The sequence below is a fragment of the Ovis aries genome, chromosome 4 (assembly GCF_016772045.2).
Source record: "Ovis aries strain OAR_USU_Benz2616 breed Rambouillet chromosome 4, ARS-UI_Ramb_v3.0, whole genome shotgun sequence".
NCBI lineage: Eukaryota > Metazoa > Chordata > Mammalia > Artiodactyla > Bovidae > Ovis > Ovis aries.
Genome location: NC_056057.1, coordinates 39,697,108 through 39,717,159, shown reverse-complemented (window position 1 = coordinate 39,717,159; position 20,052 = coordinate 39,697,108). Strand labels below are relative to the sequence as shown.

At 36.2% G+C, this 20,052-nt stretch overlaps 1 protein-coding gene across 22 annotated transcripts in view; it reads right to left on the bottom strand.

Annotated features, from left to right (window-relative positions):
- CACNA2D1 (calcium voltage-gated channel auxiliary subunit alpha2delta 1) overlaps window positions 1-20,052 on the bottom strand; it is a 540,433-nt gene that overhangs the window by 394,018 nt on the left and 126,363 nt on the right. For all 22 annotated transcript variants that reach the window (XM_060414594.1, XM_027968542.2, XM_027968544.2 and 19 more), the window contains one exon: window positions 2,440-2,556. In XM_060414594.1, the coding sequence (XP_060270577.1) occupies window positions 2,440-2,556 (117 nt within the window). The remainder of the gene's footprint in view (window positions 1-2,439; window positions 2,557-20,052) is intronic.

Sequence of the window (20,052 nt, the reverse complement as noted above, 5' to 3'; positions counted from 1 at the left end):
GACCTAAATTGTATATTGATATTAGCTACCTGTGGCTTAAATAGATATGAAAGAAATGGAATCTTTTACAATAAAATACACAAAAATATTTAGAACATCAGAGTAGGAAATGATTTTTTAAACAAAGCATACACCTCAAAATATTTTTTTTAAGTTGACTCTAACAGCATTAAAATTAAGAACTTATTTGATCAAAATATACCATTAAGACAATAAAAAGACAAGTCACAAACTGGAAAAAGATTTGCATCACGTGTAACTGAAATGAACTACCATCAACAATATACAATCTATGAATCAATTTAAATGATTAAAATGTGTAAAAGATATGAAGAAATATGTCACTGAAGAGGAAACAAGAATATTCAGAATACAAAACAGATAACCGTGTCATTAGGGATAAGCAGAGATGCCATTCAGCACCTACTCAACTGCCTATAGTTAAGAACTCTGAAGCTTCTGCACAACAAAGGAAAATATAAGCAAGGTGAAAAGACAGCCTTCGGAATGGGAGAAAATAATAGCAAATGAAGCAACTGACAAACAACTAATCTCAAAAATATACAAGCAACTTCTGCAACTCAATTCTAGAAAAATAAACGACCCAATCAAAAAATGGGCCAAAGAACTACATAGCATTTCTCCAAAGACGACGTACGGATGGCTAACAAACACATGAAAAGATGCTCAACATCACTCATTATTAGAGAAATGCAAATCAAAACCACAATGAGGGACCACTTCACACCAGTCAGAATGGCTGCGATCCAAAAATGCAAGCAATAAATGCTGGAGAGGGTGTGGAGAAAAGGGAACCCTCCTACACTGTTGGTGGGAATGCAAACTAGTACAGCCACTATGGAGAACAGTGTGGAGATTCCTTAAAAATTGCAAATAGAACTACCTTATGACCCAGCAATCCCACCTCTGGGCATACACACCAAGGAAACCAGAATTGAAAGAGACACATGTACCCCAATGTTCATCACAGCACTGTTTATAATAGCCAGCACATGGAAACAACCTAGATGTCCATCAGCAGATGAATGGATAAGAAAGCTGTGGTACATATACACAATGGAGTATTACTCAGCCGTTAAAAAGAATTCATTTGAATCAGTTCTGATGAGATGGATGAAACTGGAGCCGATTATACAGAGTGAAGTAAGCCAGAAAGAAAAACACCAATACAGTATACTAACACATATATATGGAATTTAGAAAGATGGCAATGATGACCCTGTATGCAAGACAGGAAAATAGACACAGATGTGTATAACGGACTTTTGGACTCAGAGGGAGAGGGTGGGAAGATTTGGGAGAATGGCATTCTAACATGTATACTATCATGTAAGAATCAAATCGCCAGTCTATGTCTGACGCAGGATACAGCATGCTTGGGGCTGGTGCATGGGGATGACACAGAGAGACGTTATGGGGAGGGAGGTAGGAGAGGGGCTCATGTTTGGGAACGCATGTAAGAATTAAAGATTTTAAAATTTAAAAAAAATTAAAATTAAAATTAAAAAAAAAAAAAAAGAACTCTGACATTGCCACTTATTGGCCAGAATATGGACCAATGGGGACTCAAATACTGGTAGTAGAGGTCTAAACTGATACAACTATTTTGGAAAATCAGTGTCATACTTACGTAATCTGATTTTATGAATACCCTATAGTCTTGTATTCTACTATCACGTACTAATCCATATTCTTGCACATATGTTTCAAGAAACTCGTTCAAGAAAATGAAGCCACCCTATTCACGGTTCAATCCAAATAATAATTTACCAGCAGAGATTAAATGAATAAATTAAGATATATCTTCAGAAAATAATATTTTACCATGAATAAAAATGAATTAAACCTAAGAACAAACACCTGAAAAACTCATGCAAACATGTTGATGGAAGAAAGGAAGTGGGTGAAGACCACATACAGCATTAGGACTAACACGTTCAGCAAAACATTTATGTGAGGCACAGCTACTTTTAAAGAGCAAAGAAACAAGCAATCAAATATCTAGTGGACCGGCTATCTCTGGTATAGAGGCAGGGTGATGAGACACAACTACAAAGGCAGGTTTAATGATGCTTGCAATATTCAAGGATTTTACACTGTATGATCAGTTTAAACAGGATTATTACACATGACTACTTATATATGTATAAATAGACATATATTCTAATTAAATATATGATTTCTCTGTATTAAAATCACCTAATATATACAAGTAAAATAATAATTAGAAACAAGCTAATGCATTATTTCAAGTCCACAATGAAACCATGATCTCACCTTTTATGAACATATATTAGATGAACACAGTTTCTCAGATAAAACAAGCATACTAAAGAAAACCTCCAAATAAAGCATGAAAGATAAATAATAAATGAGTAATATAGAATAATAAAATTAGTAGATACAATTTAAACTCACCACCAGGGCTTTGGATCTGTTGCTCAGAAGTTTTTCAATATCCCTGGCTGCAATTTCCACCAGCTGGCGTGCATTATTTGGCTCCACAGTATACAAATCTTGGTATTTCTCATAAATCTGTATGTAGAGGAAATAAAATTAGTAAGAACAATAATTGCTTATTTGGTTTCTGTCCTCTCATTAGAACGTATTTAAAACCATAAACAACTGATAAGAAAGACGAAACTGTTCCTCGCTTCATCTTGATCTTTTTAGAGTTCCAATGTGTTCAAAATATATATATACATATACATGTATACATACATATACATATACTTATTTACATATACATATGTGTATATATGTATATATACATATATACATTTACATATGTTGATATACATATAAAGATCAATTAAGTGTAAGACCACAAGCTCACCAAAACAGTATATCATGTTAAAAGGTTGTAAAACATCTTGTAATACAACAATTTGTGTGTGCAATTTTGCAAATTAAAGTTGTACCTCCAACCTCAAAGTGAAAAATTGAAAGTGAAAGTCGTGTCCAACTCTTTGCCACCCCATGGACTATAGTCCATGGAATTCTCCAGGCCAGAATACTGGAGTAGGTAGCTGTTCCCTTCTCCAGGGTATCTTTCTGACCCAGGAATTGAACTGGGGTATCCTGCATTGCAGGCAGATTCTTTACCAGCAACCTGGTACTTACTGCCTTCAGCGTTTTAAAGAAACAGGGAGGTTATTCTAGAAAATAGAAGAATTTAAGCATGGGACATCAAAACTGGAGGATGTGTGCACTGAACAAAAGTCGGGACAAGTGAATAAGATACTGCACTGAGGGAGACTCGCAGCTTTTGCATCACTGAAGCTAAGATGTATGCTGCTAAGATGTATGCTACCTAGCAGGCTTATAACCAAAAAGAGAAACACAGTGAATGAAGACCTTCCCCTCCTCAGGTTCATCCTGGTGGCACAGGGAGCTTCACATTTCACAGTGAAGAACAAGGTCACCGAGGTCTCCATTAAAATTTGGTTGAAGCTGTAGTAGTATAAGCATTTATATTATGAAACTGAATTTTTTTTTAAACTCACTGAATAAGACTATATTGAAAGTAACCTAGACAGCAAGAGAAAACAATTACATTTCTGGCTCACATCAGTATTTACGGAAGGATTTCCCTAGAGTAGCATAAGATGCACCTGGTTTATCAAGCGTGTATACTCCTGGCAGGAAATGAAGATTAAAAGAAAAGTGGAGGGGGGGTCAGGGAGGAGCACAAAGACAGTGACCTTGTCTGTGGCTGAAGGGCTGGGCTGAAAAGGAAATCCCTTATTCATCCAACAGATGGGTTGCACATGCATGACTAAACCATCTTCAAAGCCAGGGATTGGCAGGTTTTCACTGTCTTATGAGAAGCGAATCCAGGCACAAGCAGGAACCAGTTCAACCCTGCTTTTCACTGGCATAATGCCAGCATTCTGGTTACTACCAACAGGTTCTACGGCTTGGTCCCAGCTGACCATGGATGCTACTGGTAAACACGAGTTTCAAAAGGAGCAATATACATTGGCTAACATTTATTTTTTGAAGTGTGTTGGTTTCACATGAAGTTTCATAGTTTTAAGTGCTTTAAAATATATCAACATTTTCATTAATAAGTTAAAATAATTAACTATAATAAAATTAATTATCTAATAAATATTTTTGAAGATTTAAATCAAACTTCTATTGCTAAAATTATCATTTTCAAACCATGAGGCTTTTCCTCACACTTTGAATTTTGACCTTGTAGGTTCTCATCCCAATTATTCAAGGCACAGTAATTTAGTCATATAAAATCCCAAGAGTTAATGTCATTCAAGATTCCTGCACATTACTGGATTTTTTCTACTTTTTACTGATGGACAGATTATTGTGTCCTCTTTTTAAAGACCCAGGTTATCCATGAAGGACTCCCTCCAGTCCAAAGCTATCTCTTTTGTTTCAGCCTAAGACCTCATCCAGGAACATGAACTCCTAAACAGATTGATTTGAGGTACAAACAGATAAAACTCAAAATCACTTTAATTGATCAAGGATATTTAGTTCTTTGCAGAAAAACCAATATGACTAATTGCTGTGAAAGGCAGGTGTGCTTTGTATCATGAATATATTGTTCATTTATGTATAAAGTCTAACCTCCTTCCTGTGGTATTGGGACTCTAATAGAATTGAAAGTTAGTAAAGATTAGTTCAAGACACAGTCTCTACTTCATATTATGTACTACAGCTAATGGCAATTATAGTCACTGTCTAGGTATGTCAGACATATTAAATGCTATAAAGGATGAATGAATTGTAAATAAGAAAAAACTAGCTCAAGTATATATATATTTTTCTCAAACAGAGAATATTCCCTCAAGTTCAAGTTATACAGTAATTTTTAAAAGCTTAGGAAATAAAAAATAAGGTCCTGAATGCAAATAAACTTTAATAAATAAAGTCAAGGAAGCTTAAGTCTAGAGTCCCAATGTAAATGCCCTGCCATACATTTTTAGGTATAATACCACATTTCAAATGTTTTCATTGTAATAAAACATGAATTAGAATCATGTAACAGCCACCATCAAAAGAAGTGGACTTTGCTTCTGGTTTCAAAGAATGTAATCTTGTTTTTGTTGTTGCATGAGATATTGCAATGGCTCTCAAAGAGAGAGAGCCTGGTGCATGTTTAGTGAACAATTTTCAGAGTAGAAGGTTTCACATGGATTTTTAAGATATTATATTTCCATAACTTACAGGTATTTACAATTCCTTCCACCACTAAAAAAACCACATTTCCATAATATTTAACATGCTAACTTGAATATTTTAAAGTATCTTAAACATCTTTTTTTCTTCTTCCTAGTTTTTTCTTTTCCTTTATAAAAAAACAATTATCTGCTTTACCACTTTATCCAATGTCTTTCCTGACAGAAAAACAGCATGATGGGAATAACATGAGTTTCTGGCACCAGACAGAGCTACATTCAAATCACATGTCAGCTCCTCACATGCTATGTGACACTGGCTTCTGTTTCTTCTGCTAGAAAGAATGGAGCACATAAAGAGAATTCAAGACAGGATCATTTTCCTCCTGACGGATAACACTAACATGCTTTTAATTTTTTCTATAGTTCAAACCTTCATACTGCTACCCTTGACACTAGTCTTGAAAAAAAGAATATTTGTCATCTTGTACATTCTTTCCTTCTCATCATTTTAACTAGCTGGTTTTAATATTCTTTCACTACAAAACTCACAGGCCAAGATTTGTTGTGATAACAGAAACCATGGTTTCCCTACCTTTTTCACTGAAAATGTCCATTGAGTCTCTTTAAGCCATGGTTCAGCGATAATTTTCAGAATAATACATTTAAAAATAACTCACCTGTAATTATCTAAAAAGTAACATCACTCACTGTCACATCTCTAAATAAACATAACTAATGAAATGTTTCAGAAATCATAATATTAGTATCATGGAATTATACCATGAAATACAGTAATTCCCCTACATATGAATGAACTCCCTTCTGAGAGCATGTTCATAAGTCCAAATAGCTCGTAAGTCCAACTAGCTCGTAAGTCCAACAAAGTTAGCGAAGGTACCCAACTAACACAATCGGCTACATACTGCTGCTTTTACATTTGCTTTCAGGTATCCTGGGCTTGAAATAAAGATACTGTACTACTGTACTATACTATAAAGTACACAAACGCACAAACACCTAGAGAGGATGCATGCATGGAATGAAGAATTTCACACGTGTGAATTAAGGTGATTCAATCTCATGTGACTGAACATGAGAATGCACTTTTGCATCTTTGAAAGTTTCATCTTGCAGGTTCATATGTAGGCTGCGCTGTGCTTAGTCCCTCAGTCCTGTCCAACTCTTTGCGACCCCATGGACTGTAGCCTACCAGGCTCCTCTGTCCATTGAATTTTCCAGGCAAGAGTACTGGAGTGGGTTGCTGTTTCCTTCTCCAGGGGATCTTCACAACCCAGGGATTGAACCTGGATCTCCCACATTGCTGGCAGACACTTTACCATCTGAGCCACCCAGGAAGCCAAAATCGTCCATGACTTTCAATTAATCATTTTATTACTAGGAACAGTGGGTGTCAGGCTTCAGAATGTAAGCATGGAGACACTTTAAGTCCCATTTCACATTGCTCAGGAGCAAACCACTGCCCAGAGCAGAAGGAAATGAAATCCTAATGTATCGTAGTTACACAAAGGGAATCTGAATGCCACTCTCTATCTGGGACATCTCTTTATTTCAGCAGGATGTGCAGAAATATTCATAGCAAACCCTCTTGGGATGAACAAATAAGGAAGCTGGAAATTAAGGATAATAATCTCTTCTAGGAGATGACCTTGGTATGAGTTCAAGGGGATCCGAACGCAGACTGAATGGCCAGTGGGAAGCAGAGGTCCAGCTGAAGAATAATGGTGAAAACTATCTGGAAAGATTGACCATGTTCTTAGTACCAATAACATTAATATTCATGTCAACATGACAAAAGACAGTAAATACATCAGATATCTTATCATGTCAGTTTCCCTTATACCTAGAGGCCCAGGAGAAAAGTCAAGAAAATCAGAGAATACTGAAAGGGAGTTGGAACTCTGAATTAACTGAATATAAAACTGATCACAAAAGACTATTTTAAACTGAAAGAGCCTAACCTTGAAATTGTGAGAATAATTTTTCCCCCATTCTGGGAGAAAGAATGGCAGCTCAGTTAAGTCTTTGTTGGCAGTAAGTTAAGTTCCCTAAAGATAAACATAGTCAAATGTCTGCATAGTAAATCAAAATATGTACATTTTGATAGCTCCTTCAATAGTTGTACATTTACTTCCCTCCATTGGAACTTGTCCTGGACAAGCCATCAAGACCTCTGCCATCTTGCTGAGGGAAGTACTCCCTTGGAAGTCACTGATGAAACAGGAGTCAGGGGAGTTTCCTTACAAATGGGTAGCAATATTTTAATGTAAGACCTTGCCATTGGCCCCTGTCTAATAGCATCAAGACATACCAGAACTAAAAAATATAAATAAATAAAAACAAAGGAGAAAAGGAAAGATATATTCAATTGAATGCAGAGTTCCAAAGAGTAGCAAGGATAGATAAGAAAGCCTTACTCAGTGATCAATGAAAAGAAACAGAGGAAAACAACAGAATGGGAAAGACCAGAGATCTCTTCAAGACAATTAAGAGATACAAAGGGAACAATTCATGCAAACATGGGCACAATAAAGGACAGAAATGGTATGGACCTACAGAAGCAGAAAATATTAAGAAGAGGTGGCAAGAATACACAGAACAATACAAAAAAGATCTCTATGACTCAGATAATCACAATGTTGTGATCACTCATCTAGAGCAAGACATTCTGGAATGAGAAGTCAAGTGGGCCTTAGGAAGCATCACTATGAACAAAGCTAGCGGAAGTGATAGAATCCCGGTGGAGCTATTTCAAATCCTCAAAAATGATGCTATTAAAGTGCAGCACTCAATATGCCAGCAAATTTGGAAAACTCAGCAGTGACCACAGGACTGGAAAAGGTCAGTTTTCATTCCAATCCCAAAGAAAGGCAATGACAAAGAATAGTCAAACTACCGCACAATTGCACTCATCTCACATGCTAGTAAAGTAATGCTCAAAATTCTCCAAGCCAGGCTTTAGCAATACATGAACCATGAACTTTCAGATGTTCAAGCTGGTTTTACAAAAGGCAGAGGAACCAGAGATCAAATTGCCAATATCCGCTGGATCATAGAAAAAGCAAGAGAGTTCCAGAAAAGCATATATTTCTGTTTTATCGACTATGCCAAAGCCTTTGACTGTGTGGATCACAATAAACTATGGAAAATTCTGAAAGACATGGGAATGCCACACCACCTTGCCTGCCTCCTGAGAAATCTGTATCCAGGTCAAGAAGCAACAGTTAGAACCAGACATGGAACAACAGACTGGTACCACATTGGAAAAGGAGTACATCAAGGCTATATATTGTCACCCTGTTTTTTTAACTTATATGCAGAGTACATCATGTGAAATGCTGGGCTGGATGAAACACAAGCTGGAATCAAGATTGCCGGGAGAAATATCAGTAACCTCAGATATGTAGATGACACCCCTATTATGGGAGAAAGTGAAGAGGAACTAAAAAACCTCTTGATGAAAATGAAAGAGAAGAGTAAAAAGGTTGGCTTAAAACTCAACATTCAAAAAATGAAGATCATGACATCTGGTCCCATCACTTCACGGCAAATAGATGGGGAAACAGTGGAAACAGTGACAGACTTTATTTTCTTGGGCTCCAAAATCACTGCAGATGGTGACTGCAGTCATGAAATTAAAAGATGCTTGCTGCTTGGAAGAAAAGCTATGACCAACCTAGACAGCATATTAAAAACCACAGACATTACTTTGCTGAAAAAGGTCCGTCTAGTCAAAGCTATGGTTTTTCCAGTAGCCATGAATGGATGTGAGAGTTGGACCATAAAGAAAGCTGAGCACTGAAGAACTGATGCTTTTGAACTATGGTGTTGGAGAAGACTTTGAGAGTCCCTTGGACTGCAAGGAGATCCAACCAGTCCATCTAAAGGAGATCAGTCCTGGGTGTTCACTGGAAGGACTGATGTTGAAGCTGAAACTCCAATACTTTGGGCATCTGATGCAAAGAGCTGACTCTTTTGAAACGACCCTGATGCTGGAAAAGATTAAGGGAGGAGAAGAAGAGGATGACAGAGGATGAGATGGTTGGATGGCATCAGTGACTCGTTGGACATGAGTCTGAGCAAGCTCCAAGAGTTGGTGATGGACAGGGAAGCCTGGAGTGCTGAAGTCCATGCGGTCGCAAAGAGTCGGACACAACTGAGCAACTGAATTGAACTGATATCAGACATGGAAACAGCTAATTCCTGAATTAATAATCTGTGAGGAATCAGATATAAAGATCTACATGCACAAGGATAATATATTGAACAAATCAAGTTTTCTCCACATAGGATGACAGATGAATCAAAGTTAAAAGCAGTAGCAAAAGTGAAAAGACTAGAAGCAGAAAAAGTGTGATAAATGATGGCTATGGATGGAGGAGCCTGGTAGGCTGCAGGCCATGGGGTCACAAAGAGTGGGACACGACTGAGCGACTTCACTTTCTCTTTTCACTTTCATACATTGGAGAAGAAAATGGCAACCCACTCCAGTGTTCTTGCCTGGAGAATCCCAGGGACGGCAGAGCCTGGTGGGCTGCCATCTATAGGGTTGCACAGAGTCAGACACGACTGAAGAGACTGAGCAGCAGCAGCAGCATGGTATGTAAAGTAATGACTTCCCAAAGATAAACACATCCTTATCTCTAGAACCTGTGAATATTTTGTTACATGGCAAAGAGGAATTAATTTTGTAGATGAAGTTTTGCTAATTAGTTGCATTTAAAGAGATTATCCTGGATTGTCCTGGAGAGTCCAATGTATTCACAAAGATCCTTAAAAACAGAAGAGGAAAACGCAACCATGCAAGAGAAAACCAAATGGATGATAATGTAAGAAGAAATTATCATGTGTTGCTGGCTTTTAAGGGTGAGGAAAATGGACCATGAGGCAAGGAAAGGACTTCTCATCCACAGCATTGTTAAGATAATAAATGTGTTATGTCAATAAATTTAGAGTAATTTGTCACACTCACAATAGAAAACGAACACAATGAGGTAGCAGTGGAGACAATGCTAATACTCAGCCTTGAGGTCTTGGCTCTAGACCTTCCCTCCCACTGCCCAAACTATCTTCCACACGCCTTAAATTCTTGCTGAAAACCAGACTCTTCCTGAGTTTGCTTAAATGTGGTACCGTTATATTTCTTTTACATGTAGTTCTACAATAAATTCCCCAAGTGATTCACTCTACAAAAACTAAAAATGCTAAGAAGTATTTTTCTAAGTTGCGATTAACATTGTTTATTAAATACACTTTGAATGTCCATTTTATTAGTCATAAGACTCTTTTCACTGAAATGAAAAAATAAGATCTATTGTGAAAATTGTACAGTTTCCATTAGACTTTATGAAATAATAAAGCTATCTCAGGACTCCCATTATAGCCTTCATAACTGTTTAGGAGCTTGAAAAGAAATATTAGAAAGAGGAGCTAAAAATATAAAGAATAGATGGCACACACTGTACAAAAACATATATGAATTAGGTGAATAAATGTGATTCTACCTCATAATAATAAAAGGTGGGGGTAAGAGAAAAAGTTAGAATACACACCTCACCATCATTCCAATTTCACTATCTTTATTGACTAAATTCACATATCTTCAATACTGATGCAGGCAGGAAAAGAGGTTCACTACCCCCTCGATGGCTCTAGATAATCATAAAATCAATTTCATTTACTTTTAGTTGAATTCTGCAGTTTGGGATATTTTTTTTTCCCTTTGTAATAGTGTCCTGTGGGCTTCTGAATTACTTGTTTCCTAACAATTTAAGAACATCTTGTTTCTTAAAAGATGCAGTAAAACAAAAGTATGATATAATTGTTTTTCTTGGTCACTTTCAAAGACGAAAGTTCCCTTGAGAAATTTTTACAATTCAAAGGTACAGTCTTCCTTTAAATCTATTATAAATCTCATCATCATCTAAGCTGGCCAGCAGAGAGAAACATTAAGATATGTGAAGAGTCCTTCATCTAAGGTAAAGAGTAACTACTGACACCAAATCTGAATTGATGTTGGAATATATTTTATCAAAACCAAACAAAACCTTCTTCCTTCCTCCATTGAAAACTAGCTGAATTTTAAAAGGTGAAGTATGCCAAAAAAAATATGATTTCCTAATTAACCCCCTAAACTATTCAAACTCTTCCCTCTTGATTTAAAAAGCAAATAGTGCAATCTCAAACAAAAGTCAAGCTTTTAAAATGCGTTGCATCAGCTAACACAATTGGGTAAAAAAATGAATGCCAACATCAACTGTATATTAATCCAATAGCATTTGCGTAAACTTATGAAGATGTAAGCATTCATAAGATGAAAGAATATGTTAATATCATTAAAAGAATCAGATTTGATTGTCTACAACTTCATTTTAAGTAAATTACAGTTCCTTTTTTCTTTCGATAACCTAGTTTTCTGAAATAGGATACTGCCTTTGAAATTTTTACAGCTTCAGTTCTCTGTATTTTTGCTCCCTTTGAGCATATGCAAACATCATTAACCTGTAAGTATCATGTTTATGATGTATTTCTTACTTCTCTTAATCACAATGTTAGTTTCAAGAGGACAGATTTTTGTCCATTTTGTTCACTGGTTCAGCCCAGCACATAGTATAGTGCCTGGCATATAGCACGCACTCAATAAATACTGATGACATGAATCAGTGAATGGACACTGATACTGCCACTATGTCAGGCTTTTCTAGCAATGTGAATGCTTATTTAACAAAGTCTTCCTTATATTTTAAAAATGCATATCTATTTTGAACCCCCCAAAAAGGCTACATAAGGTGTTTTGCAGTTATATAATGAAATAAAAACAACACCTAAATGATAATTAGATTCCAATAATAAATACACAAATAAGGTATTGATCAATATGAGGAAGAGTATTATTACAATTCCATTGAAGAGGTACAGAAAATTTGGCTATCAAAATTCAAAGAAAAGATTACATGGATTGTGACAGTCAAAAGATGGTACTACAGCCATGTTTTAGAGGAAATATGCATTAATAGGAAAGAAAGATATCCGAATGAATGTGATGTAAGGAATTATTGGACAATATTGAAAGGCAAACTGGAACACTATAAGGAAAAGCTTTAAAATTCAGGATATTGGTTTGTATTTTACTGTGTAGTCAAGTGCAAGCTATTTTAAACTGATTCCTAGAACGTCTAGTGCCTATTATCACAATTCATACATAGGAAGAATTCATAGGCTTGTTTATTATAAACATGATCCAAATACTCATACATACATGTATACATAAACATATTCACATGTTAATCATGTACATATACACACATATGCATAAATACACATATACAATATGTCGTGTTGCCACTTCTACCGTGCATGTTTTTCCTGTCATAATTACATCAAACAGGCATTCTACAATCAGTCACCAAAGTTTGATAATATTTTCCCTACTTCCGCTATTCGTTCCATTTGATACGACATAGTGTCTTAGCTGGGACAGGAACACATTTCAACTGGGACATTATTTTGAGGAAGAATATTAGGAAAGAAGTCAGAGTTAGTGACTCTTCCACAGCATACACTCCTTCTTGCCCTAATTCCTAGTAACAAGAATTTTATGGTGACGCTTTTGAGCAATATATTTAAAAATGTAAGAAAGAACAGAATAAGTGACAACCACAAATACGCCTGTTCACCATCTCCATACTACACATATGAATAGGTGATTCTTTTCAACAAAAAATACAAGTGAAATACTAGGGGTCGTTTCTGGAATAAGGAAAACAACCCTAACAAAGACTGAGATGAGCATGAAAAAGATCCAGATCAAGAATTCTTCAGCTTTTAGGTTGGAGACATCGCCCACATATGGTAAGTTTTAAGTTTCTCTTAGAATACTTAAAATAAGAAAAATATGAAGATATGTATAAAACCTACCTACTTAGTCTTCTGTTTGTTTTTGATTCCAGAAATAACTTGTTAAACTATTCTGTTTCCCTTTGAATGTCTGGAGGTATATGTGTTTTGACCAGAAAATTCATATGTAATTAAAAGAGATTATATTAGATTTTATAAAAACTAAATTTAAAAAATAATTAACCATAGGCTGAGTGAGAGGCTCTTTTAATATCCCTAACCTTAAATGACCTAAATTCATTTCACTGCCAACAAAAGAATTTTGAAGAGGAGCAGAGTTTAATTTGCCCTTAAACATGATACTTTATTAACGAACAGCTTTTGGAAAGTAAAACTGCTGGCCAGAGATGCTGAGATCCAATTTTTACAACTTGATATTCATTTAAAGAATTCTGGGAGATTTATCCCTGCCTTAAATTCTTCAGTCCTTCTAGAGCAGTTTTGCAAACTCAGCACTGCACCCTGGACATTTTTACTAAATAAGTCTGTTGCGGGGTGGCGTCCTGTGCATTATGGGCTGTTCAGTAGCATCCTCAGTCTCCACACTAGATGCCTATAGCACTCACCCCTCCCCCGCCCCTGGCTATGACAATCACAAATGTTTCCAAGCATTGACAAATGTCTCCTGGGGGACAAAACTGCCCCTGGCTGAGAACCACTGCTCTAGATATAAAGACATTACTGACAGACGTCTTTAGGGGGAAAAAAAGTAGCAGCAGTAGCTCTGTGTTGCATATTCAGAGTGTGCAGTAGTAAATCATTGTCTTTTATACCATTCATCTTCATTCTGGAGAAGAAGCCAACACTTGGCTACAACACTTACGAGCTTTTAGTTTTCCTCTCTTTGTGCAGCTCATAGACAAGCAAAGAACACAACTACTATATATTACCCTCTCTGTAATTATTATTACCAAATTATTTGACTGCTATTTGGAGAAACAATAACAAATCATTCATCCTTCAAGTACAGCATAATTTAAAGTATTAATTACTGACTGACAATGGAACAGGTTTGTAAGGTAGAAAACATCTGTAATAATCCTTCACTGTTCATGTGTGTGAAACAACAGTACTTGAAAATCTGTTAATAAAATATTGAAAGTCACTTTAAGATTAGAAATTCCCTTAACTGTATTCTGTATCTTTGAAAATGAAGGTAATTAACTACAGTCTTAAAAAAAGAAAATAGTGTCTTACTTTAAAATTTCCAGTACTTAGTTGGGTAAAGGGGGTCCACAATCTCTACTGATAATATAGTCTATAGTCAAATAGAGTTCTTTCTCCTAAGAGAAAGACTGTTTCACTCCTAAAATCATAATAATCTCAGGTTGCTGACATGCAATGGTAACTGATTTAATTACTACACGTCATCATTGAGGAAATAAGGCAAATCTACATAAAACCAGGATATATGAAACAAAAATAAATAGCTTTGCTTAAAAAGTAATTATATTACCTTTATAATCATTATACTGCCTTTATAAAGTAATTATAAACACATAAAGTATATTGCTTTTACAAAGTAATACAAAGCTACATTTTTAAAAGTAATAAGAATTTAACTTCTTCACAACCTCTACTATTGTTTCCACATCTCATGTTATTTTTCCTTTTACCCCTGTAATATTTCTATAAGCAAGGGAGAACATTACTCTCTGCCTCACTGGACAAGCAGGTAGAGAAATCGAGCATCATGTACTACTTAGCAGACCGAGAGCAGAGAAGAAGATTCCCCAATCCTGTTGTTGCCTAGTCACAATAACCAATGATTGATTATATTCTGATTCTAGAAAATATTTTATTTACATAAAGATGACATGACCACAGTGTCAGAGCATCAGTCTGTTAATCCCATTAGTAACTAATGAAAATAAATTTTTCACTTAAAACAGTTATGTAAATACTAACTTAATTAAGAGTTCTGAATGTTCAATATTTAGACACATTTCATGTTTACATTCTTGAGAGCATATTAAAATATGAAGATATTAATTTCAACATAACTTTAAATGACAAAATCATAACAGTGAATCAAAAGCCAGGAAATTCTATGATAATGCCTTTGCAGCCTGAGTCTACTTCAAGAGTAAACTTCCAGGAAAAATTAATCAGTAAGCTTCTTAAATGTGTTTGCACATTCTAGCCTAACATGTTAGAAATCCAAACAGAATTTACTTTTAAGAAGTATGTCTTATAAAAACAATGTGACAAGCATCATTTCAACTCTCTTAGATAACAAGAGGAACACAATAGTGTCTGTCAACAAAAAGTTGGATTTCCCTAACATTGTTCATTATAAGAAGACATAACACATTAGAATAGAAATAGAGGGGAAGTAGAGAGGAGTGTCCGATAATGGGGTAAAAATTTCAAAACGTACATATTGTTAACACTAGAGGAACAGCCACTGTACCTTACATTGACATAAGAGTCTGGGAGGCTTATAAAGCATCAAGTAAAGCTGCAAGAAAGACCAACATTATATGTTGGGGAGAAGAAATGCACAGGGAAGAAAAGGTAGCCTGAAATTCCTGTGATGTTCAAAGGCTAAAACGCCTCTTCTTTGAGCCATGGAGAGCAGAAGACACTGAGAAAGTTAGCCTTTACTGTTCCTGGGCCCCAGAGCTAGGACTAGGGTGAGGCAACAAAATTTCAGGAGCCACTCACTCACTCTGAAGATCATACAAGCTCTAGACTCTCAGGATGAGTGAGCCTCCCTAAATTCCCCACCCTGAGTGCATCATGTGCCCCATCTTGTTCCAGATTCTGCAAATCCCCCACCCCCACCCAGTCCCTGACAGAAAAGACAGACCTTGTCATGAGGAGAAACTACCTCTTCCAAAAGCACCCTTCACACCTGCTTTCTAATAACAAATATGTTCTGCTCAGGGATTAAAGTGAGTAAACAAAGACTTTTAAATAAGCAAGTGTAAGTGATAACTATGAATCCCTTCCTTGGACTCCTAAAGGCAAAAGAAGAGATGTGAAGAAAACTTTGCACAAAGGAGACAACAAAACTCCTGGATGACTGTGATTTACTTTACTGTTGGGGTTTGCTTTCCCCCAGGCAGAGGCAGTCAAGTGCAACAACTGAACATTTCTGACAGACAGCAGATTTCGCTTTCGTTTTAATATAATATGCTGTGGATTCAGAATCCCATCTTATAAAATCAACAATGGTTTCTAATCAATTTATTTTTAGAAATCTTTTAAATAAACCAAAATGTATTGTTATAGAGCCAATTCATTTAGAATATCTGATCATTTAGATATTGGTTGAAATTTAGCTATACTTTTATCATTAAATGTTTTCTCAAATGAAATTCATTATTAAGTTTATTACATATTAAGTATTACTAAATTATATTTAATATTTTACCATTTAAAAATATTAGATTTAATATTTTGATTTTTAATATATACTATCATTAACTATAGTATTAAATTATATATTACACAATGTTGAATGTTATTAAAGTATTAAATGAAAAAATGGTTGCTAGAGAATGTTTTATAAACTTTGTTCTCAAAAATATTAAGACAAAGAATATACAAAGAATATTAAGACCTCTTTAATTTTTTAAATGTCATCTATTTATTAATATATGATTATCAGCTTCATTCACCAGCGTGATAGTAAAATGTTTGTGTTTGTGTGTCTGTATATGAGTTTAAAAGTTATAAAATGTCTTTACTTAACTGAAAGAAATTAGAAAAGACATAAATGTAAAGACATCCTGTGTACATGGAAGAATTAATATTGTTAAAATGACTATAGCACTGTGAAATGGAGTATTTCCCAGTATTCAAATCAATAAACAAGGACATCACAGTCATCAGGAATTCCAGCCCTCAACTGTGAGTTTCTGAGCCCAGGAAGAACAATGTCATTGAGCTGCCACTGCTCCTTACAATAAGCAAGGAACTACAGATAGATATAATAAAATCAAAGGATGCTGACCCTAGATAGATGAGATATGTATGAAAGGAATGGTTTCAGTAAGCCCAGACTCTTGTGTCTTCTCATAAACAGAAAGCACTAAATTCCTTAACTTGAGATATCTGGTTTTCCTTAATTAACAATAATCTTTTAATGGTCAAGCTACCTACTTTGTTACAAGTTTCTATAACCTAAATTCTACCTGCACCTCCTCAGAACAGTTCTCTCAAGGTCACCTGAGATGCTGTCTCCTGGTCTTGAATTTCTAAAAGATACCATTAAATAAAACATAACTCTCAACTTTTAGATTGTGACTATTTTTTAACTTAACACTACCCAAAGTTATCTTTAGATTCAACACAATCACCATCAAAATACCAAAGGCATTCTTTACAGAAGCAGAAGAAACAATCATAAAATGTGTGTGGAATCACAAAAGACCTCAAATGGCCAAATCCATTCTGAGAACAAAGAACATAACTAGAAGTATCACACTTTCTGCTTTCAAACTACACTACAAAGCTATGGTACTGGAAAAAAAAAAAAAACAGTACAGAACTGGCATAAAATACATACACAGACCAGTGAAAGAGAATAAAGAGCCCACAACTGAATTCCAGTATTAGTGTTAACCATTCAGTTGAGTTACTCTTTGTGAGCCTATGGACTGTAACCCACCAGGCTCCTCTGTTCAAGGAATTCTCCAGGCAAGAATACTGGAGTGGGTTGCCATTCCCCTTTCCAGGTGATCTTCCCAACCCAGGGATCCAACATAGGTCTCCTGCACTGCAGGCAGATTCTTTACCATCTGAGCCAACAGGAAGCCCTAAAATTCCAGCACGTACAATCAACTAATATTCATCAAGAGAGCCAAGAATACCCAAGGGAGAAAGGATAACCTCCTTGATGAATAACGCTGGTAAAACTGGAAAAACACAAGCCCAATACATAAATTGGACACCCATCACATACGACATGCAAAAATGGACTCATAATGGTTCAAAGACTCTAACGTAAGACTTCATACCATAAAAATCCAAGAAAACATAGGTGAGAAGCTCACTGATACTCTTTTGGCAGTGATTTTTTGGACAATGCCAAAAGCACAAACAAGTAAAGCAAAATCAACAAATGGTACTGTATCAAACGAAAAAGCTTCTGCAAAGCAAAAACAAAACAATTAACAAAATCAAAAGGTATTCTACAGAATGGCAGAAAATTGGCAAACAGTCTCAAAATAAGTTAATTCGTAAAATATATAAAAACTAATACAACATAATAATAATAAAATGACCCAATTTAAAAAATTAGCCTCAGAAATAGAACCTTCCCCAAAGAGGTCATCAAAATGAGCACAGGCACATGAGAAGATGCCCAACATCACTAATCATCAGGGAATGCAAATAAAAAACACAAGATATCACTTCATATCTGTTACAATGGCTATCATCAAGTAGATGCTGGGAGAAATACCAATAATCTCAGACATGCAGACGACGAGATCCACTCCATTCTGAAGGAGATCAACCCTGGGATTTCTTTGGAAGGAATGATGCTAAAGCTGAAGCTCCAGTACTTTGGCCACCTCATGAGAAGAGTTGACTCATTGGAAAAGACTCTGATGCTGGGAGGGATTGGGGGCAGGAGAAGGGGACGGCCGAGGATGAGATGGCTGGATGGCATCACTGACTCGATGGATGCAAGTCTGAGTGAACTCCAGGAGATGGTGATGGAAAGGGAGGCCTGGCATGCTGCGATTCATGGGGTCGCAAAGAGTCGGACACGACTGAGCGACTGAACTGAACTGATGTAGATGACACCACCCTTATGGCTGAAACCAAAGAACTAAAGAGCCTCTTGATGAAAGTGAAAGAGGAGAGTGAAAAAAGTTGACTTAAAACTCAACATTCAGAAAATTAAGATCATGGCATCTGGTCCCATTGTTTCTTGGGAAATAGATGGGAAACAGTGGAAAAAGTGACAGACTTTATTTTTGCTGGGCTTCAGAATCAATGCAGATGGTGATTGCAGCCATGAAATTAAAAGACGCTTACTCCTTGGAAGGAAAGTTATGACCAACCTAGACAGCACATTAAAAAGCAGAGACATTATTTTGTCAACAATGATCCATCTAGTCAAGGCTATGGTTTCTCCAGTAGTCATGTATGGATGTAAAAGTTGGACTATAAAGAAAGCTGAGTGGCAAAGAATTGATGCTTTTGAACTGTGGTGTTGGAGAAGACTCTTGAGAATCCCTTGGACTGTAAGATCCAACCAGTCCATCCTAATGGAGATCAGTCCTGAATATTCACTGGAAGGACTGACGCTGAAGCTGAAATTCCAATATTTTGGCCACCTGATGAGAAGAGCTGACTCATTTGAAAAGTCCCTGATGCTGCAAAAGGTTGAAGGCGGGAGGAGAAGGGGACGACAGACGGTTGGATGGATGGCATCACTGACTCAGAGGACATGAGTCTGAGTAAACTCCGGGAGTTGGTGATGGACAAGGAGGCCTGGCATGCTCCAGTCCATACAGTCGCAAACAGTCGGACACAACTGAAGTCCTGACACATATTGGCGAAAAGGTAATCTTCATACCCGTGGGGTAGTATGTTAGTTCAAATACTATGGAAAACCATATGGATGGAAGTGTCTCAATAAGTTAAAAACAGATCTACTATATGGTCCAGCAATTCTACTTCTGGGAAGAAACCCAAAGTAAAGAACACAAAAGTTGGATGAGACATATGTACCTTCATGTGTACTGCAGCACTATTCACCACAGCCAAGAAATAAGAACAACCCAAATGCCGATGAGTGAATACAAAAGATGTGGTATAGAGACAATAAAATATTGTATTTCAAGCCATGAAAAAGGAGGATATTCTGCCATTTTCAACAACATGGATGGATCCTGAGCACATTATATTAAGTGATACAAGCCAGAGAAAGACAAGTACTACAAGGAGATCCAACCAGTCCATCCTAAAGGAAATCAGTACTGAATAGTACTCTTGCCTGGAAACTGGT